Source organism: Patagioenas fasciata, chromosome 1 (genome assembly GCF_037038585.1).
Source record: "Patagioenas fasciata isolate bPatFas1 chromosome 1, bPatFas1.hap1, whole genome shotgun sequence".
Lineage (NCBI taxonomy): Eukaryota > Metazoa > Chordata > Aves > Columbiformes > Columbidae > Patagioenas > Patagioenas fasciata.
In genome coordinates, this window is record NC_092520.1 from 32820662 (window position 1) to 32846632 (window position 25971).

At 40.9% G+C, this 25971-nt stretch overlaps 2 protein-coding genes across 2 annotated transcripts in view; one reads left to right on the forward strand and one right to left on the reverse strand.

The window, feature by feature from the left end:
- Positions 1-19067, reverse strand: GPALPP1 (GPALPP motifs containing 1). Its single transcript, XM_065846250.2, has 8 exons — positions 18907-19067; positions 12621-12765; positions 11487-11585; positions 7447-7555; positions 3454-3588; positions 3074-3238; positions 2566-2664; positions 1-308 (listed from the first exon to the last, which is right to left on the reverse strand). The coding sequence occupies exons 1-8, from the start codon at positions 18989-18991 to the stop codon at positions 90-92; spliced, it is 1056 nt and encodes a 351-aa protein (XP_065702322.2). The 5' UTR covers positions 18992-19067; the 3' UTR covers positions 1-89.
- The window catches only part of NUFIP1 (nuclear FMR1 interacting protein 1), a 26120-nt gene continuing 19016 nt past the window's right edge, over positions 18868-25971 (forward strand). Inside the window, exons 1-5 of the mRNA XM_065853140.2 lie at positions 18868-19510; positions 19967-20055; positions 21011-21115; positions 21746-21808; positions 22254-22330. Coding sequence (XP_065709212.1) covers positions 19237-19510; positions 19967-20055; positions 21011-21115; positions 21746-21808; positions 22254-22330 — 608 coding nt within the window. The 5' untranslated portion in view covers positions 18868-19236. The remainder of the gene's footprint in view (positions 19511-19966; positions 20056-21010; positions 21116-21745; positions 21809-22253; positions 22331-25971) is intronic.

Sequence of the window (25971 nt, forward strand, 5' to 3'; positions counted from 1 at the left end):
TTAAACATCAGGATATTTATTTTGCATACAAATATTTACAGAAAAATACTTAAAAAATTAAGTATTCAAAAAAGCTTCACGCTTTTATGTTATAAAAACATGTTGCCTTTACTGTGCTCAAATTTACTATTCAGATCTCTGGATTTTCTTAAGAGAGCTTTCTTTTGTGCTTCGTCAAACCGATTGACTTTGAGATCCTGCTCTCGATCAAACGGTCTTCTTTCTTGAGGTTTGTTCTTTTCTTCAGAAGTTTTGCTCTTTAGCTTTTTCTGATGGATGTCCATGAGAGATTCTGACCTCCTTGATTCCTGGAAAAATGGGAAGAAGGAAGAGGAAGTACAGTATTACAAAATATCAACAAAGTACAGAAAATCCAAATGGGGAGATTGGAATTAGGAAGGCTAAAAATTCCAGAAAAGCAAAATGGGTTAGTAACTGGAAAACAGAATCACAATTTCACATACGCAGGGCAGAAAGCATGTGTAATATTGCTCATAATAAATAAAACATTAATATCTCACTGATGTTAAAGATACCTATAATGTTGTTGAATCTCCACCGACAGTGGAGATAAATTAAAAAAATAATGCAAAAGAAATATAAAAGTTGTTCTGCCATTACTAGCAGAGACAAATGAAGACAACATGTCAGTATTCCAAAGTACAGGCCCAGTTTCTTACACACTTCTCATAAGTATCTGGTCTTGGTCACTGCTAGGGACAGGAACAAGCTATTATTAATATCTATTATTAATAGATACCCTTTCGATCTTACCCTCAGGCACTACTGTGTTTTTAATGTGCGCTCTTAACTTTTCAGTATTTGAATCATCCGCTGCAAGCCCACAGGACAAAGTAACAGGTTTGAGCTAGAGCATGTGTTTTGCCAAGTTCAGGGCTTTAGTTTTATTTATTAAAGAGCATGATCCATTCTAAATACAACATAAAACTTTCGCAGATTTCACACAGGAGCAGGATTAGTTCTCACAAGACTATGTGGCTCCTTCTTTAATCAGGTAAAGTGTATTTGTACCCCTAAGCAGTCAATTTTTCAGACTCTCAAAACATTACAAACCAGCCAAGAGATCAGTCCAAACCAATTCTCTCATCAGAAAGAGCAAAAGATGGGCAGCTCTATTTTTTCATGTCTAGGAACACAAGATCTTTATTCTAAAGGTTCATTTTCCTTCACTCCCTGTGCAAACACTTACTTCTTCACACATAGAAATAATTATTAATACACAGCGTAAGAAATCATTATCATAGAAAACAGAAAATGGGCAAGATTTATTCATGGTGTAACTGTGTCAGCGTTGATAGAATTGCACCAGAGAATGTATATGGTATCAGCACTGAAATAATTAACTGTAAGAAACAAGCTTAAGAATTAAAGCTTGTGTTCTATGAAAGTAGCCTTGATAAAGGTCAGTGGAGAAAAAAATAGGAAAGAATAGAGGAAAAAAACTTTAAAAGGAAAAATCCAACCACCTAAAAATCAAAAAAGAGTTGATCTTAAAGACCCTAACAAAACAATCCAAGAAACACTGTTCTTAAGCAAGATGCTGCCTTCAATTTTTTTTTTGACAGAACACTATTAACCTTTGAAACAGTAAAAGCCTATTGTATTCTGGCAATGGTCCAGACCAAAACCCATAGTTTTACATGAAAATTATTCTACTATATTCATAATGACAGTAGAAACAGACAATGCAGAAGAAATTTAAGACAGCTCTGGATTTGCAAGCCTCTAAGTCAAGATGGACATGTGATTTAATGAAGTACCAATAAATTATTAAAAGTGCCAGATAAACTTCAATCATGTAATATAAGCCAAGACTGCAATTCTCAAGTTAATTATACTCTCGAGAGACCAAATTGCCTTCCATAAGACTTCAGACCATAAATCAGGGAAGAACGGGAATGAACAGCTATAAGGCGGGTGACAGTCCGTGTGTGGACAGGGCTGGCAGGCAAAAAAAGTGAGAAGGAATTTGACCTGGAGTTCAGATTTCTAGGAATCAACATCCATCCGTGAAAATTATCTGCTTCTGCAGAGACCGAGGAAAACTTCAACTACTAATGCTGTTGTAATGAGCAGCTAACATAACTAATTACATACTGTAATTAATGCACTGATCTGCTTAGCCCATCAAACTTCTTTTGGGTTAATGCATATTTTGTACTAAAAGTTAAGTTTTTACTACTGTTTCGTTCTTGGGATGTTGGTAGTTCAGTGAAGCAAACTAATACTTGAATTAAGCCTGCCTACTTCCAGCAATCATATCCTGACCTGAGGATGGTTTAAGGAAAACACCACCTAAAACTGAGACAATGCACAAAACCCCCAATTATGTCATTGTTTTCAGCTCGAGGACCCAATCCCACTTTTGTTGAAGTCAGTGGCAAGTGTTCTAATGACTTAAACAGCAGTAGGACTGCAGTGGGCACTAAAAGGGAAGACTGTGGTGGCATCACCATGGAAACCAGCTGCACTAGAAATGAAAACCAGAAGAGTGTAGAATTAAAGGAAATGCAGGAGGAGGAAGTAGTTCGCTATTACACTTACATTGTATGAAGTCACCTGCTCAACAAATCTCTTGTCTCTCCCAGATAATACAGTTTCTTCATTGTCCTTACTGGTTGACTTTCTTGCCTCTTCTCTTTCCTAATGAGTAGAAGCAAATCACACGCTATAGTAATCAGAACGTCTGAAGTGAAAAGCAAGGAAATCAATATTGACTTTAATTAAATCTGAAGTGTAAAGGCCGCAATAGAGGCCACGAGATATTTTTTGCTCAACTTAGTGACAGAAAAAAATGGACACACACTGGAACTGGAAATTCAATGAGCTGAAACAAAGCACCTGAGTACTGCAGAAGGGAGAAGGAATAAGTGAATATTAATGTTACTTAAAATCATTATTTCTTTGCCTTAGCCTGAATTATTAAGTGTTGATAACAAAGAAAAATCTGGGGAAAAAAATTTCATTGAACAGCTCAGAGTATCTTTGTTTTCACAGAACATCAACAACATACATACTGTCTGCAGGTGTATATGAATGAATAAATGCTCACCTTGGCTTTTCTCTCCCTGTCAGCTGGAGTATCTGTCCAAATAGATCTATCACCTGATTTGTCATCGGCTCTTCTCTTGAATGTTCTTGGGCCAAATCCAAAGCTTTTCAATTCAGGTGGAAGTTCCGTCATCCATGATTCCCTGGTAACTTGCTTGGGTTCATTCTTTGAAAAAGAATGGAAAGAGTAAAAAAAGCATAATCAAAAATTGCTGTCTCAATCTCTTAGCTTCCAGAAGAAATCATGGGTTTTTATTTGTCTTAATGGCAAACACTAAGCATCCTGAGCAGAATGGCAGTTGGGCTTACACAGAAACAGGCAAAGAAAAACACAAATACACTCCAACAATGAAGTATTAGAAATTTAAAAATTCAACTTACATTGTCTGCTGAAGTAAGTTTTTCCTTCATTTTCTGAGCTCTTCGTTCAAATTCTTTAGCCACATCAGACTCCACTGGTCCTTTTGCAGGCATTGGGCCTATAAGATTGTCTTCCTCCTCACTATCATCTGTTACCTTCCAAAAAAAAAAAAAACAAACCAAACAACATTTAACTCTACCACAGTGCTAAGACCATCAAGAAACACTTCAGCTTCATAGGATTAGGATGGTTTTGTCTAGAAGAGCACATAAACCTAACAGAACACATCTGCCAGTCAGATAGTCCAGATTAGATCTTTCTTGCACTTTAACATGGATACTTAAATCAACATGTTTCCAAAAGCACAACCTCCTGTCTGAGGCAAAACTGCTGGTAAACATAGTGGCAATAAGCGGAATCCTGCTACTTTACGTTGCTCTGCATGCAGCCACATCGCCTCTGTGGCCAGAGGTAAATCTGGAACACACAAGTGCACATCTTTGATACTTTGGGCTTTGCCATCACCAGCAACATTTGGATGCATCTCCCTAATAAGGATTGCAATTTTCCATTGCAAGGAGAACTGTCTTGAGCTCAGATTCTGTAAGGATGCTAGAAGGATTAACATGCAAGCTCAGGTACAGTGGCACACGTGGTACTACACCCCTGGGTGTCCATTATCTGCCAGTCTCATCTCTTGGTTCTGTCATTTGCTTCTTCGATCCCCTTTGACATCACATTCCAAGCAATTATTTGGACAATGGTTCAAAAAACTGAAAAGGATTAGATGTTAACAAGAATCTTTGTGGATGCCAGGGGTTGTAGAGAAAGCTCACAGGTCACTCCAAGTTAAAACAGACAGAAAATGGTGACACCACAGTGCCCTTGAAGCAAGTTAAGGTGCCCGATATCTATGAAAGTGAAAAGATTTAGGTACAGCCCAAGTATGTGTGATAAAGCAATGGGAGTAGGATGATGACAAGGCTGGATACTCAGGAAGCACAGAGCATTACCTGAGAATATAAGGTGGTGGCAAAGAAGTTTCAAATGAAGGATAAAGAAGGTGGGGGGAATGGCTTTTTTTTGCCATGCCAAACTTTGGTTACCAGGTGGACATCCTAGAACCAAGATATGACAGGACTAGAGAAGATAAGGGCTCAAAAGTGATGAGCAGTAGAAAACCTGTATCAGGGGTCTTCTAGGTAAAATAAGGCGCCTGAGGCAGAGGTGATCCAGTGCAGAATACAAGATGGAAGTAGAGAACCTCACCAGAAGAATCACCTAATGTGAGCATGGGGAGCAGAGAATGAGTGAAAGGAGGAGAGCAGGAAAGGTGTCCTGCTACATTGAGTTCAAGCCTAATACTTCACGCTGCTCATAGTTAGCAACCCTCTGCTGTAGAGGGATTTGGGCTAGGGAACGGAGCTGGTGTGAAATAAGTCACTTCACTCCTCTGTGTGCCATTTGATACAGAAACTGGTGTGCTTTAATGACACTGCTCCAAGCTGGCCAAGCCAGTTGGCCCCATCTGCCTTCAGGAGTCAGCAAAGGTACGAACAGCGGTGAAGCCAGGCTTCAGGCAGCAAGAGACATGGCTACGTATGGCTGTGGGACACAAGGTACAAGACGAGGCTCAGCAAATTCAATGGCTGTATGACCCGTTGCATGAAACTGATCTGAAGGGCGGGTGTCAAGAGGATGGGACCAGACTCTTTCCAGCCGTGCCCAACAACACGACGAGGGGCAGTGGGCACAGACTGAAGCACAGGAGGTTCCACCTGAATATGAGGAGAAACTTCTTTACTTTGAGGGTGCCAGAGCACTGGAACAGGCTGCCCATAGAGGCTGTGGAGCCTCCTTCTCTGGAGATATTCAAAACCCACCTGGACACATTCCTGTGTGATCTGCTCTTAGGAACCTGCTTTAGCAGGTGGGTTGGACTGGATGATCTCCAGAGGTCCCTTCCAACCCCAGCTATTCAGTGATTCTGTGATCTGGAAGACTGAGGAGGGTTAGAAATAGCTGCTCATTTATAAACACCATCCATGCAAGGTGGCAACACCAATTTGTCTCATCATTTTTCTCAAAAACAGTTACATAGTCAAGCTTTCATTAATTATCTGTTACTGTGATATTGCTTCAACTTTCAGAGAATGGGGTGGCTGCATTCTCTCTATTTTTTTAAATGAGCTGGTGGGGAAGAGGAATAACCATCTTGAGAAACCAAGGTGGTAAAACACTTCTCTCTTTCTGTGTACAAACAAATAAAAAATATATAAGATATATAAATATATATCTATATATTTATAAGATATAAAAAGATATGACTTTCACAATGAAGCGTATTGTAAAGTAGGTGAGGATGTAAGAAAAATTCCATGCTGAGTTTTAATTAAAGAAGAGCATCTCATTTCCTTTCTCATTAAGTCTCAAGCTAAATTCACTCCATTACCACCTGCCTCAAACAAGATGAAATTAAATAAACATTAAAACATATTGCCTTCAAGTTTGAAGGGAAAATCAATATAAAGTGATGAGTTGGCAAGGAACAAGAACACACGTACTAAAACACAAAATAAATAAATTAAAACAAAATAAACAAAAAAATTACATGTCATATTCAAAAGGAAAAAACAAAGTATTATTAGGAAGAGAAAAAATAAAATAAGCCAAGTTCTGTAATAGCTGTAACAAAGCTGATGCTAGAAGATCTATTTAGGAGAAAAGAGACGTTTTTGTTTGTAAAATATACAAGCAGACCAGTTTTGACATCCCTGCCTCAAGAGATCTGTCATTATGATAAATTGCTTAATCGTTATTTGGAGTTTTAAGATGATGACTATCTTAAAATGTCAGACAATCATTCTTCATGAAGGATTATGACAACGCTCACTGTAGGAGGCTGGAGAATTATATACTTCACAACTACTAATAAAAAAAAGTGCAGTTCCAGAGCAGCTTTTCCCTCCCTTCCTAGCATGTCCCATAGAGTCTCAGAGTTAAATTTAAAAAAAAAATCGAAGTACCTTAGAAACAAACAGAACAACTCACAATAAATTAATATTTAGTTTATCATAGCAGAAGAGAGATTCAGTCGCTTAATCGCTGGTATCCAGCACCATTTTTGATGTCTTCGGGTATCCTGCCTGGCTTAAGAGGTGCCACTCAAGAAGGATGCAGCTTCTTGGAGGTGCTGCTCCCAGTCTGCCAGCCCGCTGCCACCGATTCATATCCCTCAGAACGATACTAGAGGCCCATGTTCAGGGAGCTGAATCTTCCCTGTACTTCTGGTTTATTCCTAAATTTTCTATAGTAGTACTTGCATTATTTTGCAGCTAGGACTTATACCTAGTTCTTACTTAACCTGAGAAGAACAGTCTAAAAACACAAACCAAAAAACTGCGTCAGTGTCACTATCCTGCTCTGCCTTACTCCCAGTTACAGGTATCATCTTGCTGTCCATTAAAAACAGTGACACTGTAGCATCGTTCTTGATTGCATTCTTTTGGATAAACATATTTAACACATCCACTAATAAAAGAGGTGAAGATATGTGAAATATTCCGCCATTTTGCTCCCCCATCAGCAAAGGAGCAAAAGCTTGAATTATGGGTAAGTATTTTCATTCCAGCAGGTTGCACTACTTCTTTAATGTCTAAAATGTGAACCTTGCCAAGATGTTCACTTGTGAAGGATGTCACACCAAAAGAAAGAATGGAAAAAAATTAGTAAGAATTACTGTGACTGCAGTTTAAGATGCCTAGATCTCGTGTGTTCAGTGAGTGCATCATCCGTCTAACAGCAAAATCACAACAATCCAGACCAGCCTTTTTCTTTTTTAAGGCTTATTTATGCTTCAGTTTTTGAATCAGGCAAAAATATGCCAGACACTTTCTGGTCTTAAATTAAACTGTCATGCTGAAAAGTAAATCTAGTAGATGTTTTCAGGCTCCTACTTCTTTAAGCATTTCAGATAGCTTGTACTAAAACAAAAGGCTTCTGTTTTCACAAACCTGGCTATGGAATTCTGACGAAGCAGATGGTCCTATGGAACATCTACTGTTCCCAGTGTCCTGAGAAGGTTTCCTAAAGCCAGGTGGTAATGCAGGACCTATAATGGGCCTTGAGGAGGAAAAAAAAAAAAAAAAAAAAAAAAAAAGAGAGAAAACATTGGGATTTAGTTGGGGGGCAAAAGCCAAAGTAACATAACAGCCCATTAAATGACAGCCTTTCACTATTTGCTCCAGGAACAAAATGAGAAGCGTGATCCTCCTTCCTCCCTACACTAAGTGTGCCCCCTATGCACACACCATAGAAATAACTGAATAAGAAGAGTCTTTCTCTGTTTTCTAGGGGGACCTCTGCAGACAGCTGGGATGCAAGAAAACTGGGAAAGTTGCAACACGTAGTTAAGAAAATCCACTTTTTCCTTCTCTAGCTTCAAGAGCAATGAAAGGTAGGTGATCACATACATACTACACTTTCTCTAACAACAAAACCAATTTTGTTCATTCTTGCCTTGCACCACAGTCTCACTGCCCTTCAATAAAGAGAACGAGTGAACTGCTCTGATTTTAACTTTATTTTTCCCTCGGAGTGGGCATGAGAGGAGAAGAAAAGTTTGGTGATCCCAGGTAACTTCACTGATTTGTTTATACAGAGCAGCTCTGCAAGCAGTATAATTCAATTGTCTCCAGGAACACAGAAAGGTAAGATTCTCTTTTTAATGGTTAAAACAGTTTGAAGCATACTACAAACTGTGCTTGCAGTACCAAAAATACTTTTGTATACAAGTTCCTCTTAATAATCCACTGTCATATTCTTTAAAGCTAATAAAAGCTAATTAAAAACCCAAACAACTATCACCTGAAGAAATATCCAAGTGACAGTATCCTCACAATGTATCACCAGAGACTTTGTTTATTATGATCTTCAGTTTCTGAGCTTTAGGGCAATCAAATGTAACACAACATTAATTGAATTATGCTAATTATGGTCGTTTTCTACATCCCACATAATCTAATCAGTACAGCTCTGCTGTAGTGATATTATTGTCAGGATCTGAAGAGGGGAAATAACAAGCAGAAAGTCCTGCCAGAAAGTCAACCACAGACAGACAGACACAAATAATAAACATGCGCTCAGGCCAGGAGAGAGGCACTAGTGAGGTTTCAAACCCAGGCAAGAGGTCTGGGTTAAATCTGAAGTTCCACTCCCACCTAGCTGCTGCTGCAAAACACCTGATTTTTATTTTCCTTTGTTCCCTTCTGACTGTTTTCTTGTTAAAATCAGACTTTAACTTCCCAATATAATTTAAAGAGATTGAACTTAAACCCACACAGATACAGCCAAAATAATATTTTAGTATATAAGTACCTTTATTTTGCATGGAAAGAGAGATAAACCAAACTATTAAAAAAAGCTTTCTACCAAAATACATAAGAACATCTATTTTGTAGGCTATATCTGTGCAACTTGCGAAAAAGAACAGATCTCTAATACTCTGCCTTGCTTCTGTCACAGCTCAATGGCTCTTCCAAGAAACAGAAAAACGTTTTGTATATTCATCTCTCCCATTATTTCCATTTCTATGCCTTTTTTCCCCCCAGATAAATAACCCTGTTGCTTGGGTCTTTCCTCAGCAGTGCACAGCAAACATGACTCTTGACAGTTTCCTGGGTGTCCAAAGGGTCTCTGAACAGATGAAGTGAATCTAAATGAAACTCTGTTAAACACATTTTGCTGCTGTTGGCAACTTCAGTATCTATCTATATGCACGCAAAATAACATCCCAAACATACCACAAATTAATTAAGCTTTCATTTAACATATATTGGATTTTATATATGGCAAAGAATGCTTTCCAGTTGTTGGACTTGGAGTCCTTGCCAATGCATGTTTGCAGACGGGCATTTCAGCATTCTTCTGATGTTTAACTTAAAATTTTCTAAGATAACCTCTGCTCTTTACCTCGATGTGTGAACACTTCCGTAATATTTACAAGTGCTGCACTTCTGTCTAACATTGATAAACAGCAACGTCCTCTCCAAAGCTGAAGAAAATCAGCTCATATACATATTTTATGCTGCAGTGATTCAAGCGAGTGTTAAACTACAAATTGCCACATGAGCTGCTCCTAATCATTAATATTATACTTGGACAATTCTGGAAAAGGTGCAACAGAACAAAAGCTTTTATAAAAGAACAAGTATACCACACAGAGCTAACAAACAGTATGTCCATATGTTGAAACAAATAGCCTGCATTTGTTTCCATTGGTCACGGCGAGATTGTCAGCTGGCAGATCGCTGGGGGCAACACAGCAGGGAGAGAGTTAACAGCCTCGCGTGTGCACCCCGCACAGCTCCACATCCGCACGACGAGACCGCCGGGTGCACGGGGGTGGCAGACAGACAAGGCTCTTCCCACACATTGCACCTTTCCTACCTTTTCAGAGAATCACGCTCAGCTCAATCTGCTTTCTGTGTGCATGCCAGGAGCAGTTGTATGGTAAGCTAGAACAAAAAAACCCAAACAACCTAGCAAGGGCCTTTTGCTGCTTTAATCTCTCCAACTCACAGACACTTGGCAGGCTCTTGCCCTCAGTGTCAGCACAAGTTATCCACTACTTTGGAAATAAACTGATAAGTAGAAATAAAAGTTGGGTGAACATAAAAAAGACTAACATTATCGGATGCGTGATGACCTGTGTTATCGTTCATCTCTCTAACCTTCAAACTATAAGTTGCCATTTCTTTCTCTTTTCCTTCGTACACTTTGACGTAACTCTTTACCACAGGAGCATTCACGTCAAACATTAGGAAAACAAGAAAGCTATGTCTGCTGATATTAAAAGCATTTTTTTCTTCATTAGAGATCACATTATTTTTAGTGGCTTTCTAAATTTGATAATTAAAATAACATATTGTGCAAATGAAATGTAAGAAAAAGAAAATATATTAGTTACTTTTTGGACCATCAAAGAACCAAATGACCCCACTGAGCGTAACACCCACAAGAGTTCGTCGATTACAGTTAAGCATAAACAAAGAGATGAAGAAGACATTTCCAAATAACCTTAGTTACATAAATTCTTGCTTTCCTAACAACTGCCAAGCACCATAAAAATTGATACAAACTAAAAAAACCAACAATCCAAAAACTCCGAAATTTTCTTCGAGATGGTGTACTACATACACAGCTCAACAACAGATTGAGTCACTTTCCTAGTACTGAAAACTCATATCTGACAGGTAGGTATTGATTTATTTTATCTACCAGCTCCATATAGCTCTAAGGAAGATAACAGTGATCAAGGGACTCTCTTGTACCTTTCATCAATAAGCATCCCCTTGGAAGTACCAATTTCACTACGGATTATCATTTCACATTACAGTAGGAAATGCAAAGATTGATGTAAAGACTAGAAGGCTGTGAGACATGGCTAAGTTCTGCATAGAAAATCCATAAATAGCTTTTTTCAGGAAGTAATTTATAATTGCATGCAATCAAATGGAAAGTTTCCTAATAGAGGCTATAAATAAAGCTTATTTGCTTAAACATGACAGCTTGCTTTCTAGAAACCTAGGCTGTTCAGATTAGTTTTCTACCTGGAAACACTAAAAAGTAGTCTTTGGTGCATCAGCAAGGGACAGTTACAATAATCTGCATTGTACTGCACCACGCAAAAGCTAAGTGCCGTATTCCCTCACAAACCAGAATGAACTACAGAACTATGAGTCCTTGTACCTATAATCTGTTTTTTCTGCACTGATCTGAGACCTATCATAAGCAATGGAAGAAATTTGACATTCAAAATATAACTCAGACAATTCACATTTTTCCTTTCAAACCTTCCAACCAGGACTAGGAGGGCCGTGTGATCTGTTTCAAGGGAATGCTGTTCCTGTTCTCAGAATGTGCAGGAAGCAATTCTAATAATCTGAATCTCAGGTGCAGAATTGAAGTGTTCTGTAATAGTGCCACAAAATATTTTACCTAAAATAATTGCGTTTTAAGGAAAAGTGTCTGAATATACTTCCATTTTAATTACCTCCCTGGAGAATCATCCTGTTTTTTAAAGCCAGGAGGAAGAGCAGGCCCAAAAAAGCCATCATCATCATCATCGTCTTCCTGAATATTTTTTGGCTTTCTGCAACACAAAGATTTCACTTAATAATTAGTTTGACATGCATAGCAATTATCTACATTTTAAAGAGAGAAAAATTACATAAACTTATTTCAGACGGTCTTATGTACTAAATATCCCGCTGTTACCATGGAAATGGTGCAAAAGGATCCAAAACAATCTGAAGCGATTAAAAAATGTGGAGCATAAGCTTCACTCCAAAAATGCTCTGACATTTAAAAAAAAACATTAAGAATGCTTTTGTTGTAGAAAGAAGAATAGTATAATGTTGAAATACCATTTTCTAGTCACAAACTGATTTTAAATTCGGCACACTTCTTTCTCCAGTTTTATACATTGTCTGCATTTTGACTAGTGTTTTTCCCAGTTCAGCTCTACTGAACTGAAAAACCGTTGAACAAGACAAGAAAAAAAGTGAGTAATAATCACTCTAACACTAATTAAGATGGCATAATGCCCTTCAAGTCGCATACAAGAGTCATAGTACGAACACACAAGTTTTTAACATAGCAATTGTGAGTACTCAACCCCATCAAATTAGACTGCCTCCAGACTCCTGTCATTTCCTAAACAATCTGGGTTTTTTCATTAGGGTTGACTTAATTGAATGCATAAATTCATGCCCATAAACAGTTCTTATAACCCCTCAATGAGAGGTCATATACCAGAAACAGGGCAAAACTCAAATACCAAATAGTTACATACATGGTAAGTGGTGTCTGTCCTTAGTATAAACAAGCAAAACATTAAGGATTTCATTACTTCAATTGCAGTAATTTAACTAAATCTAAAGTAAATAAAACAAAACATGTAAATACAGAGATCTGATTGCCCTAAGTAACTTAATTCTACCACAGGGTGTCAAACAGGTCAGTTGAACATTCTTGACCACAAAGAACATGCAGAACAGGTCATCAAGTTTTACACACAGTGTTTACCTTTTTATTTATATAATACTGTCTCTTTCTCATCATTTATGCAAACGCATTTCATTTGCAATACAATGTAGATATACAAGTAATCGAAGAACATACTCACTTGGGTGGTGGATCTCCTTCTGTCTCCTCTTCAGAATCTCCATTTGTGCCTCTGGGTAGAGGAAGAGATTCCAAGTTGTCATCGCTATCAGAAGTTTCTGAGCTACAGCTGCTTTTATAGCCTGGAGGCAGTGCTGGTCCTGCAACTGAACACCCAGAGTTATCTGCGATACTTATTAAACACCTTAAATCAGTATGATCTACCTTGGTATTCCCAAAACTTATATCTACCTGAAATTAAGTTCATTCAGTCTTTGCACTGTCTGTCATTTAGAGAAGGTATCTAAATAAACTTCTAGAAGTTGTTTTTTTAGCACCATATTTCAGTGAACAAACCCCCTAAATTAAATTAATCCATTACTACATGAGTGTCTTCTGGAACAGGACTAGAAAGCCCTGTTTTATCTAACAACTGATTTACAATGCATATGGTATAAACTGGTATATTTAAAATAAACTACCACCTAAATAAAGCATTTGAAGTTACTAGTGAAGAATCACATCATTTTACATACTCAGAGACCACAGATAAGTGGAACTTAATTGCCAGCCTGCTTTAGGTATGGTTTAACAATTACAGTTATACCCAGTTCAGCCAAGTGTGAACAGCAGGCAGACTTCACTACTCTGCTGAAAAAGGGATGATTTAGGCATTCAGACTTCAAAGAATCGTTGCTGTCAGAAGGCTGGGGCAGTGGGTGCAGCTCTCATGCTCCAGCCAACCCTTTATCCTCCGGAGCAAAGAGGAGTGGGGGGATATCCCAGCAAAGGAAAAATCCAGACACTAACACTGCTAACAGACCAGAGCTGTTTCTGGGACTGTCCTCACCAGCACCTACAGTTCTTTATAGACTTATTCGGATACAGCAGCATACACACTGGGTCCAGAAGCAGCTTAGCTACTGATCGTAACAGCAAATGCCCCCAAAACAGACACTTAACACAGAGAGCCTCACAGGCTCAAGCAACACAGAGCCTGCTGAAGTAAGCAAAGACCAGAAAAGGTCCCAAGATGAGAGGCCTTCCCAGATCCTGGGTGGTGCATGTTTTGGTGGGGAAAAGACATGGTTAGCTTTATGAGTAGTCAAAAGTTAAATGAAAAGATGAGGTGCAATAAAATGACATAAATGGAGGGTACCAGGAAATAACATACCCAGTTAAAGAACTATGACTTTTGAAGGTGAAAAATAAAATCTGGTACAAAATATGGTTCCATAGTTAGTTGACACAAGTCAGGCAGAAATTGAGTCCTTCCAGTGAGCTTCACAAAGCTTTTACTCTTCTTTTAGCACAAGACAGAGAACAAGGACAGTCTACCAGTTACAAAGCGTCCAGGCAGATCTGCCACTTATTTTGTTTTCCATTTTAATGGGAAAGACTTTAACGAGGACTTAGAAATCCATTTCAGCACTACGGAAGAAAAAAAACCTCAACACAACAGCCCAGTCTATAAAGGTAAAAAAAGTTCAAGATGAGACAGATGAATGATACATAGGAATAAAGACTGATATCAAAAAGTCTCCATTTTGATATGAGAAACACCACTGGATAAAAAGCACTTACAGACCAGACAAAACCCACACAACAGCTTTCTCCAGATACCTGGTGCCCCAGTATCGTGAAAGCTGAGCTTTATTTGCTCTGAATGCAGATGGGTAAGAGAAAGGGTTTGGAGTGAAAGGAGCAAACAGAGATCCAGTTTGATGAGTCCGATACCACAGAGGAAGAGAGAAATTGGGAGCAGCTTTGTAACCTGGAAAGCATGAGTGAAACCAAAACTATTTAAGGAAGGAGACTGGTCCCAGTGACATGTTGTCCAACATTAGGGCTAACATACACACTTTCTATTGCAATTCCTCTCCATTATGTTGGCACAAGTGTTTGCGTGGGCTATTCAATAAACCGGATCAGAGAACTTAAAAGGCATAAAAACAACATTGCAAAGCCCAGCATCACCCTGAAAGAACTATTTGTTCATGGTACTGCAGCCTAAGCAGGACAACTAGAAACAAAATAGAGACAGAGACTGGTTCATGAAGGGAAAATGACATTTAAAGCCCGGGGAAGGAAAAGTCATCAAACGTGGTGAAAGAAGTGGAGGAGAAAGAGACTTGGGAGAATGGTGATTAAAAACTAACTTAGTGAGTATGGTCATGGTACTGACAGAGATTAACGATCAGCACAGGTGAGGGATACAGCTATGGATCAGGAGTCACAGGCAAGGGCAGAGAGGGAGGAATGGGAATTGCTAAGCCTAGATTGTGGGAGCAAAGAAAAGAAAGGGTAAGGAGGGAGGCCAAGACCTAAGAAGAAGTCTGTGTATGAAATTTCCCCGAAGCCACGTAAAAGCCAAAAGATCTAAGGAAGAACAGAGGAAAGCTCAGAGTGTCAGGAAACTAAAACTAACGAGGTGAGGAAGAGAAACAGATTTAGCAATGGTAGAGCAACAGGAAAGCGAGGAAGTTGCCAGAATAACTCAGAGCAGGACAGGGGGATAAGAATATAGGAGCAGAAAATTTTGGGGATGGAGAAGAGAGAAACAGAGCCAAAGACAGGTCTCAAGTCGGACTGAAGTGAATGTTCCACAGCTGCTAGAAGTCATCATTCTACCACTGCTGCTCTGACTTGCCCTCTCCATTGAGCTGGCTCTGGTGATTATCTGCCTGAAAATTAATTCAATTCAGAAACCAAATGAAAACCTACTTTTTTTTCGGTTTTGGCTTTCCTAGGTTAACTTCTGCTGCATTTGGCAATTCTAAGCAATCTACCATGCCATGAGCCAGGTACTGGGAACCTCTCAAGGACAGACAGAAGGCCTTTCACCTTCAGCAACAGATCAACTCAGATATTTCACATCAATGCGCCTGTACTTTAACAAATGTGGCCTCAATGCTGAAACAGAGAAAATCCCCTTCTGCATCCCTGATTATTTTTAGTCATTCCCCAGTATTTCTCTGCTGCTGGTACAAGGACAGCACAGAGGCAGGGACAAACTGGCTAAAGGAAGTATGATTCTTCTGGCAAGAAGACATTTAAGCAAGCCTCAAAGAATCATCATGAGCTGAAGAATCAAGAGATGAGTGTGTTCCATGGGTTGGACAGTGACAAGCTGCAGAAGGAGAGGTAAAGGTTTTACCAGGGATGAGCTTTTGACCCAGTCCAACTACCATTTGCTCCCATCCTGGTCCTGATAAAGGGTCACAGGGTTTGAGCAGTGTCAGTTCTCTGACACCAATGGACATAGTATCCCTTGGTAAAGTACATTTCAGCTCCCCTGGTGCTGACCTACAGGCAGAGCAGCAACCAGCACTTCACCTCAGCACCCAAAAGGATGGTCAAACCCTGGAACAGGCTTCGTAGAGAGGTGGCTGATGCCCCAAGCCTGTCAATGTTAAAGAGGCATTTGGACAATGCCTTTAACGACATGCATTAACTTTTGGTCAGCCCTGAATTTCTCAGGCAGTTGGACCAGATGATCATCATAAGTCCCTTCCAACTGAAATGGTCTATTTGATTCTCTTACATTGTACTTCTGAATGAAACCTTTTTGAAAGAATTCTCAAAATGGCTGCTCAAAGTCCTACTTTGTTGATGTTGGAAAAACACCCAGGTGTTCTTAAAGAAAAGCAAAGGGCAGCTCAAATATCAGTGAGACAACAAGAAAACATAACATACTGGAAAAGCCGCTCAGTTTTAAAAGATGAAGTATCTCTTAAAATAGCTAGAACGCAGTTACAGAACAGCTTCTAGTCCCATTCTGCCTCAAGACCCAGCAAGTATTACAATACAAAAGCCACTTGAGGAAGGCCCACCACACGATTTTTGCCACTCAGAACATTCAGGTGCAGGGCTCCAACTGGAGCTGCAGTTCTGCACAACAAAGTGTGTTACGACAAAATACTTGCTCTCTCTTCCTCCTCTGCACTGCAGCAGTTTGCCTCAGGTGTTGGGCAGGTACACTTTGTTGTTGTGGTAAGCCAAGGAAAGTTTATAGAAGTTATATAAACAAATAAACAACCCACCAGTATTTTTTTTTAAGGTAAATAAATTCCTTAATCCACCTCACACAGAAATCCCCAAGCAGGTCTGCCAGTGTAACTGTACTACTATGGAGCTGATGTACACTGGGACAAAAAGGGGACAAACTAGGCTGAGCAAGCTAGATCATATACTGCCGAAATACTTGGTATCACGAAACCACAGTCTAATGATAATTTTAACTTATTTTGTTCAGTGGATTCATACACAACACATATTTGCAACATATACCAGTATGTTGATAAAAGAAAGTGAATAAGCCATCAACATGAAATGTGAGTAGGAAAGGCTGCATCAACTCAAACAAGCATGTAGTCAGGACTTCAGTACAAAGCCAAGCTATGGACCTGGAGCTTGATGTTGCTCTGGTGTCAGCAGCTTTGTTCTGTCTTCCTATTGCTCCCTCTTCTGGATTAAAAAAATAGAGGAGTAGACAAGCACAGCAAACCTTTCCCATCAGAGCTGCTTTCTTTGGAACAGCCAAGTGATCATGGAAACACTATCAGAAATTGAACACATATATACATATATCTACACTAGTGATCTGAACCGGGGTTCAGGACAGACAGCATTAATGAATCATAGAATGCCCTGAGTTGGAAGGGACCCAAAAGGATCATCAAGTCCAACTCCTGTCCCTGCACAGGACAATCCCACAGTTCACACCATGTGTCTGAGGGTGTTGTCCAGTCTCTGCTTGAACACTGTCAGGCTTGGGGCCGTGACACCTCCCTGGGGAGCCTGTTCCAGTGCTCCACCACCCTCTGGGGGAAGAACCTTTTCCTAATGTCCAACCTGAATCTTCCCTGGCACATCTTCCTGCCATTTCCTCGGGTTCTGTCATTGGTCACCAGAGAGGAGAGATCAGCCTCTGCCTCTTCTCCTCCCCTTGTGAGGAAGCTGTAGCTGCCATGAGATCTCCTCTCAGTCTCCTCTTCTCCAGGCTGAACAAATCAAGTGACTTTAGCCACTCCTGATACAGCTTCCCCTCCAAACCCTTCACCAACTTTGTAACCCTCTTCTGGACACCCTCCAGTAGCTCAGACCGCGACCTTCAGAGATATTATTGATACAGCATATGACTAGTTTAAGTGGGGAAAACTGAGGTCTGCTGCAGAAGAGCCCGCTGGGCAGCCAGCTGGTCCTCAGAGAGATCCCAGCTGATGTGACCGCTCTCAACATGAGGCCACGGCAACTGAGGCACCTCAGCCTCACTCACTGTAAGTCAGTTCTGCATTCCGAGGAACGCTGACTGAAAAACGGTGTTTTCATGATGTGTTTTGGTTTGACAAAGGAAAGCATGTTGCAAAGACCTACTCATTGCCTTTTTTTTCTGCCCACCAACTTCATGCTCAGAGCTACTGTGAGGAACGTTTAACGAAGGAATGTTGTTTTTACAAAACTAAGGAGCTGGTGCCTGACTCCAGCCGGGGCAGGGGGGAAGGACTGAGAAACATCAGACTATGTATCCTTAACGTAAAACAAAGTCTCTTCAAACTAATCCCGGAATGCATACTGATACCTGTATTTATAAGTTAATCTAAGGGAAAGCATAGCCAAAGAGCAAGAAATCCATCTTTTAAATAGATTGGTAAGGGGAAGGGTATTGTTCAGATTAGATGAATGAAATATGTAAACTGAGGCAGACGTCAGGTAGTCTGTAAACACTGAAGTACCTACTATGTGTGCCTACCTTTAGGTAGAACACCCGATCTTGCAAAATCATTACTAAAATATGCTTTGCTGAGAGATCCTGCCTGGATCTATTATATTTGCAAGGTAACTGTTTCCTACAGCTACTAGGAGATGCGGGCCTAAAAACGCATACAGGATGTGAGCAGAAAAATAGCAAACAAATTAATACTGTTTTTTTCAAAAACAACTTTTAGACTATTTCATAGCCGCAGTACACCATTACATGAGATTTGTTCTTGTTGTTGTTCCTGAAAAAGTCTCTATACAAGCCACCTGTGCAGTTCAGCTCCACCGAGGCGCCACAGCCCGAACTGCAACACACGCCCCGCAGAGCCGCCCCGCACACACCGCGGGAGCGGCCTCGCCGCTCCGCCACCCGCCCCTTCGGGCCCCGAACGCACCCCGGAGCCAGGAAACACGGGGAACTGAGATCCGGGGGTGGGAAGAGAGAGACACAGGGGGCGTGGGAAGGAAGACCCGGGAGGGAGGCGGGGAGACCCGTGCTCAGAGAGTCCGGGGGTGCGTTAGGTGTCCCGGAGCCCCTGGCGCCTCACCCTGGCCGCAGTCCTCATCCGTGTCCGGCGGGGCGCAGCGCGGGAAGCCGGGCGGCAGCGCGGGGCCGATGAGCTGGCGGGACATGGCGGGGCGGGCCCCGCGCCGGGCTCGGGAGCGCAGCTCGGACCCCTCTCCCTCTCTGCCGCACTTCCGGCGCTGATAGATGACGCAATGCCATCCAGCTTTGAGAGGTTTAACCCGCCGGTGAGCGGCTAAGCTCCGGAGGTGACGCATTTTGTAGCGGCCGCCGGTGTGGCCCCACGCGGTGGCGGCAGCAGCAGCACAACGCGGAGCGGGGGTCGCACCCGGGCGGCCGCTCCGTGCCCGACATGAACCCGTTCGCCTGGTACCCGCCGCCCCCGCCGGGGCTGCCCCCGCCTGGCGTTCCCCCGCCCTTCTTCTGCCCGCCGCCCCCCTGGGAGCCCGGCTTCTGGGCTCCCCCCGGGCCCTACCCGCCGCCCAGCAGCTACCAGCCCGCCGACAACGCGCAGCCCACCGACAGCTACCCGCCCGCTGACGGCTACTCGCAGCCTGACAGCTACGCGCCACCCGCCGCCTGGTACCCGCCGCCCTACGGAGAGCGACCGCAGGGCCCACGCGCTGGTGAGGGGCACGAAGGGTGGCCGTCTGTGGGGCCCGTGGGCTCTTTCCCTCGCCACTGGGGACTCTGGGGCTGCCCCTGTCTCTTTTGGAGTGGAGGACTCCCCCTTCCTCCAAGTGTTTTTAGGATAAATTCTTCACGGCAAGGGTTGTGAAGCACTGGAACAGGCTGTCCTAGGGAAATGGTGGAGTCACCATCCCTGGAGGTGTTTAAAAGATACATAGATGAGGTGCTTAGGGACATGGTTTAGTGCCTGGTGTATGGTTGGGCTCTACGATCTTGAGGGTCTCTTCCAACCTAAATGATTTTATGTGTGCTCTGCTTTCCATATTGGTCTTGCAGCCCTGGCTCACCTTTCTCTTAGCTCCTTTCCTGCTACAGCAGGCCCACTGAGGTAGCAAGTGATGGGTTTTAGAAGCTGTATGTGTAACTCTCTCTTCTTTTTTTCTTTTTTGAAGGTGGAAATGGCAATTTCTCCCAGAAATGGCAAGGGGAGCAAGCACCTGGGTTTAGTAAGCGTTTTCCAGAAGAAAATAACAAACCAAAGGTAATGGACTGGGGTCCACAGTACAAGAAAGGCATGGCTGTATTGGAGTGGGTCCAGAGTGGGGACATGAAAATGGTCGAAGGGCTGGAGCACCTTTCATATGAGGACAGGCTGAGAGAGTTGGGTTTGTTCAACCTGGAGAAGAGAAGGCTCCAGGAAGACATTATAGCAGCCTTCCAGTACGTAAAGGGGACCTACAAGAAACCTGGAGAGGGACTTTTACAAGAGACTGTAGTGATAGAGCAAGGGGCAATGGCTTTAAACTGAAAGAGGATAGGTTTAGATTGGACATAAGGAAGAAATTCTTCCCCATGAGGGTGATGAGACACTGGAACAGGCTGCCCGGAGAAGTTGTGGCTGCCCCATCCCTGAAAATGTTCAGGGCTGGGCTGAGCAACCTGTTCAGGGCTTTGAGCAACCTGGTCTAGTGGAAGGTGTCCCTGCGCATGGCAGAGGGGTTGGAATTAGATGATCTTTAAGGTCCCTTCCAACCCCAACTGTTCTCTGATTCTGTGTGCATATCAGTACTCTGTTATTTTATCAGGGCCAGACAGCCCCATCACCCTGATGTGTGCAGTGGGAGAAGGAAGGATCTCTGCTGCCCTGTGAGCTCTTGCATGTCATGTTAAAACAGGCGTGGTCTGACTTGGTAGGGAAGAGGACTGGGGCTGTAGGCCCGCTCTCCTCCCAGCCTTCAATAAACCTGCCACAGCTTTGCAGAAGTGATAGTTGATGGAAAGGTGGGAGGGCAAAGAGCTAAGCACAGGGTGCTTTGTTTAGAAGATGAGTAATTTGAACTTCACTTCCATGTTAGCTTATCTTTGAAACATATTTTAGTTGTTGGCTTTATTAACAAAAGTACTCATGAAAGTGTTTCACACCTAACTACAAATAAGAATGTTTTGTAATCTTGTAACTGCAATCTTGAGATGATTTCTTTTTTTTTTTTTTTCAGAACAAGAAGAAAAAAGAGCCAGTTTTTTCTCATTATTGTGATACCTGTGACCGTGGCTATAAAAACCAGGAGAAGTATGATGAACATATTTCACAACATAAACAGGTTGATGAGTTTGGCTTGTTTTATTTAAACTTTTTTTGTGGGTGATAAGTAGTTTGTTGTAGTCACTCTTTGAATGGAAGACTTAGCAAAGAGATTCCAGAGTGACAAAAAGTGGTAGTAGGGATTTTTTTCTGAATGCTGTGTGTAGGGAGCTCTTTGTTGTATTTTCGGTTTTATTGCTGAAGTCATTTTAATGTCTGAAGTGTTGCTAAATCACTCCAGTGGTAGGAATTAATTAATCGACATTATATCATGTAAAATTTTTTTGTTTGAGAAGTCTTTATGTAGAATACATATTTTAAAAACCCACTCCCTTATTGCAAGGATGTATCAAAATTAGAAATCATAGAGTCTTGCAAATCTTTTTCTTAAGTTAACTTCACATTATCACCAATTGTCAGATACTTTGGCTTCACTGGTCATTCTAAAATCAGATGAAATTTAGAAGTACTTTGTCTCTTCTTGCTGTTTTTGCTATCATGTTTGGTTTGAAACTGAGTAGTGTAAAGGTTCTGTATAACTAAATGTACGAGCATTTTGCACTGAGTTTGTTTGAGGTGTACTTGAATGCTTGTTTATAATTTGTTTGTGTAACTTGATGTGTCTTATGTTCACCCCCTTATCTTGCAGTGCACGGAAGAAGGCTGCAATTTCAGCGCACACGAGAAGATAGTTCAGATACACTGGAAGAATGTAGGTGTCCCCCTGGGCCCAAAGTATGAGTCTATGCAATCTTTACTGTAGTCCCTTTTCTCATTCTTTAGAGCAGGGGTGTCAAAATAATTTTTCACCGGGGGCTGTGTCAGACTTGCAGTTACCTTCAAAGCGCCGAACATAATTTTAGGACTGTATTAGTGTAACTGCTCCTACATTTGACACTCCTGGTTAGAGGCTTGCTTTCATTCTTCTGGAAGGAAAAGTATTACCTCTGAGTAAAATCTCTTGTAAGACAATGTTTTGGATGAAAATATGTTGAATACTATGGGGTTTTTCAATGGGCTAATTTTGTAATCACTCTGTGCAGTCTTACTACTTTTGGGGCTGAAAACAGTGTGATACTACTATAGTTGGCAGAATGCTTTTGTTTTTCCTTGTGGGTTTTTTCCTTTTAAACACCTATGAAATACTTTTTCCTTAGGCACATGCACCTGGTGCTAAAAGAATAAAATTAGACAGTCCAGAAGAGATCGCTAGATGGAGAGAAGAAAGAAAAAAGTGAGTAAGACTTGTGACCTGTGAATTTGTTTTACTGTGTTTTCCCTGTGTTATCATTAGCTGACAGGCAGCAGCAGCAGCACAGGCTTCCTGCTGCTGTTCCTTTGACTTCGCAAAACTTGGGTGGCAGTGGTCTGTGTCAGAACAGCTGAGCAAGGAGGATGTGAGCTGCAGAGACTACAGTCATTTGGATTATTGTAACAGAAGGCAAGATACCAACTGAGACAGATTAGGTCAGAAATGTGTGTGTGTTTGGTGGGTTTTTGATTGCTAAGAAATCTGGAACTCTTGTGCTGTTGACAATTGTAACACATCCTCTGCGTTCAGATATCCGTAGCTTAAGTTGTCCCAGTACACCCCAACAGGGAATTCTCCTAATTTTTAAGAACTTTCTGAATTGCTTGACACTTTTCTACTGAAAAAGAATAGAATCCATGAATGGTGTTGTTTCCAGTAGTTTTAACTCTCATTGTACCTAGCATACAAGGTAAAGTTCACATATAAGCAGTATTTCTCATTCTGCGATGTGAAGTGGTACAAATTCTTTCCATTTACCAGGACTGAAGTATTTAGAAGTTCTCATTGGACTTCTGTAGATCTTATCACACTGATGTTTGGCTTTTTTTCGCCCCACACTAGATTGAGCAGATTAAAATCTGCCCTTCTCAAGCAGCTGAAAGTTGCTGTATGCTTTCCTCACTTCTGTAGTTGACTTGGAATATAGTCTTGCGAGTGATCGGTACATGGGCTTTGTTTCTGTGAGCAAGAGTTGTATATGCAGAGCGGGAAGTGATACAAATTTAATTACAAGATCACTGGTGATGAGCTTGGACAGTGTACTAGCCACCTGTTGTTTTTAAGTTAAAATAAATGTGGTTGTCTGATGCAATCTTACAGATGAATTCAGCTTGCATTTATGCTAGAAAGCATGATAATTCATTCTTGTTTTGAACCTGACTTCCTTTTTACACAGTGTCTTTCTAAAAAAGTAAAAATGAGTGGAATGCATGTTTAGATTTTTTTTCATGTCTTCTATCACTTTTTGTTGTATTAAGAAGCAAAATTTCTGCCTGTGTAATAAGAAAGAGCAAGTTTAGTGTTCCTTTTGGACATGGTTTCAGCTTTCTGTGAGAATTTCAGAAATGCAAAGCGAAGTGTTTGTCAGCACATCACAGCAGTCAACTGTTGCACTTGTTGATCATTTTTTACAAGTGAAGATAATCTGTAGCTCCTAGTATGTGTGGTGTTTCGTTTTTTTTTAAATCAAGGGACAAACCCAGCTTTTTGGTGGGGGTGTTGTGTTTTTTAAAAAACTTTATTTCATCCTCTGTTTAAAATGCCATAGTTAAGCAGACAAAAATTGTTTGTTATCTGTGCAAATACAAGTTTGGTGTTAGCTTAGTTCTGGTTCCAAGGTTTCATTTTATTCCAAAGATATTTAAGGGTTTGTGTTTTGACTTACTTTCAATATTTTCCCCCAACAGTGATACTTATCAAGTCTATATTACTTATAATACAGTGTGTTTGAACAGAGTTTGCAAAACTCAGAATGTCCTTAGATTTGTCTGTCTTGTGGCCCACACGTAATTTTCTAAGAGTAGCTCCAAGGAAAAGTATGAAGACTTGTGTGCAGAGTCTTCACTATTCATTTTCAACTTAGCACACACTTTACTGTTTTGGGAGATGTTTGGGACAGTTCCCATCTAGTGGCTGATGTGAGAGTTTAAGAGTTGAGATGGTGTTCAAGGTATGTATGTCAGTACATGCTTTGTTGTATACACAAGAACATAAGGGAAGTAGGAGTTGTATATACATTGTTGTTCGGGTACTGTTTGCTTGAGGTGCTGTTAGTAAAAGCAACATATATATATATACAGTTAATTGTAAGGATGATCCTTTGCCTGAGATAGTTTTACTTGATTTTCTAGAGAATCTCATGGCACGTACTGTTGTTTTTTACAGATGAATATAATTTGGCTGTGGTAAAACATTGCTGAAAGCCTTTGTTCACTGTGACACAGTAAAATAAATGGAAATGAAGTCTTGTAGTCACGACCACCAACCGAAAAAAGCAATATGGAATTAAGACCTTCTAAGCCAAGGCCACTAGATGGAGTAGTGCTACGGTTTCTTTTGGTGCTTTGGTCCTGTGGGCATCTTATTAACTATAATGGATGGGTGTAAAATGACTACCTGGGTGGCTTTTATTACACTTTGTACAGCAAGAAAGCTGTACTAATATGCTTTTTTAAAAAACAATTAAATAAATTTTAAAAAGGAGTAAAAGAGAGAAATCTAGCTGAAACTTTTGTGAAGCAATAATTGGGAATCCAGCAAAGCATCAGTTTACTATTGAAGATTTGTTGTTGACTCACAGTAAACAGTGCATTGTACAGAAAAAAAAAAGACACCAGAGGGAGTCTGAGCTATTAGGCAGTTTTGGCTTATGGTGAGAGGAAAAAGCCTTTTTCTTTCCAGAAGCCCCAGTTAGAGCTAAGAATGAATCTTTTTTGGACCATTAGTACTTTGCTTCTAATTAGGATGCAGTGATTTAATGTCTGTGTTCCCATGCTCCATCCGTAACATTCCTGTCTTGTGTGTTCTTTCAAGTAATTATAAATACTTACAGAGTTGAAATTTTTCTTCTTAATTCACTGCAGTGTTGCTCAGTTGTGTGTCCTGCTCAAATATGTTTGAAAGAGCCTGTGTTAAATGTGTAGCCTTGTTCACACAGTGGGAAAACAAGTGGGAGAGCTGTTAAGGAGCGAGTGTCTCTGGGGGAAGTGTGCTGGGTCAGAATGCTGTTCTCCTGTCTCAGATTCTATACAGTGCCCTGCTCATTGCTGCAGCCTTCATGTCTCTGCTTACCTAAAAGGCGCTTTAGTGGTTTGTGGCCACCAAACCTGCTGAGCCAGGCAATCTGTAGTTAAGTGGAGTGTGATAGAAATGAAGTTCTGGAGGATCTCAGGGTTTCCCTGTGTTTTGCAGACAGCTGGTTGTGAAGTCTGACATCAACTTTGGTGATTACAATGATTACACTTGTTTTGTTTTGTCCCATCCCTTCCAAGTATTGAGAAATATGCTGCATTCAGTGTATTTATTTTCTTAAGCACATCTTTAAAAGGAGTTGTCTACAGTGCATTTCCTTAATGTGTCAGAGTGAGATATTGCTGTCCTCCCATGTTTCCAAGTGAAATCTGGGTCCTGCAAGCCCATCTGTTTCTAATGAGCATTTCTTGAGCGAAGGTTATTAGAAAGAATGTGGCAAGGCTGCTCTGGTGCTAAAGCAAATAATTAAACTTACTTTTCTTTGGGTCCTAATATAGCACTGGAGGATTTTCTTGATCTTGTGTGTTGCCTGTAAGTTGTTCCCCTCCTTCTTCCCCCCTTTCTTCAATCTGTTGGGTTTTTTTGGTTCAGTTGTGAATTGGCTGCTGTATTTCCTCGAAATACGTCTCATAGGCTGAACAGGTACTTACTGAATGAAGGGTAGTACTGTCAACCACACCACTTTTAATTAATTTGTGGTTCTCTAGTTTAATAATGACAGTCCTTGAGTAGCTTGGAGTCCTTCCTGATGTTGCATTCATACTAGTTAAATACACAATAGAAAAAATAATTTCTTGGCACCTGGTAAAAAT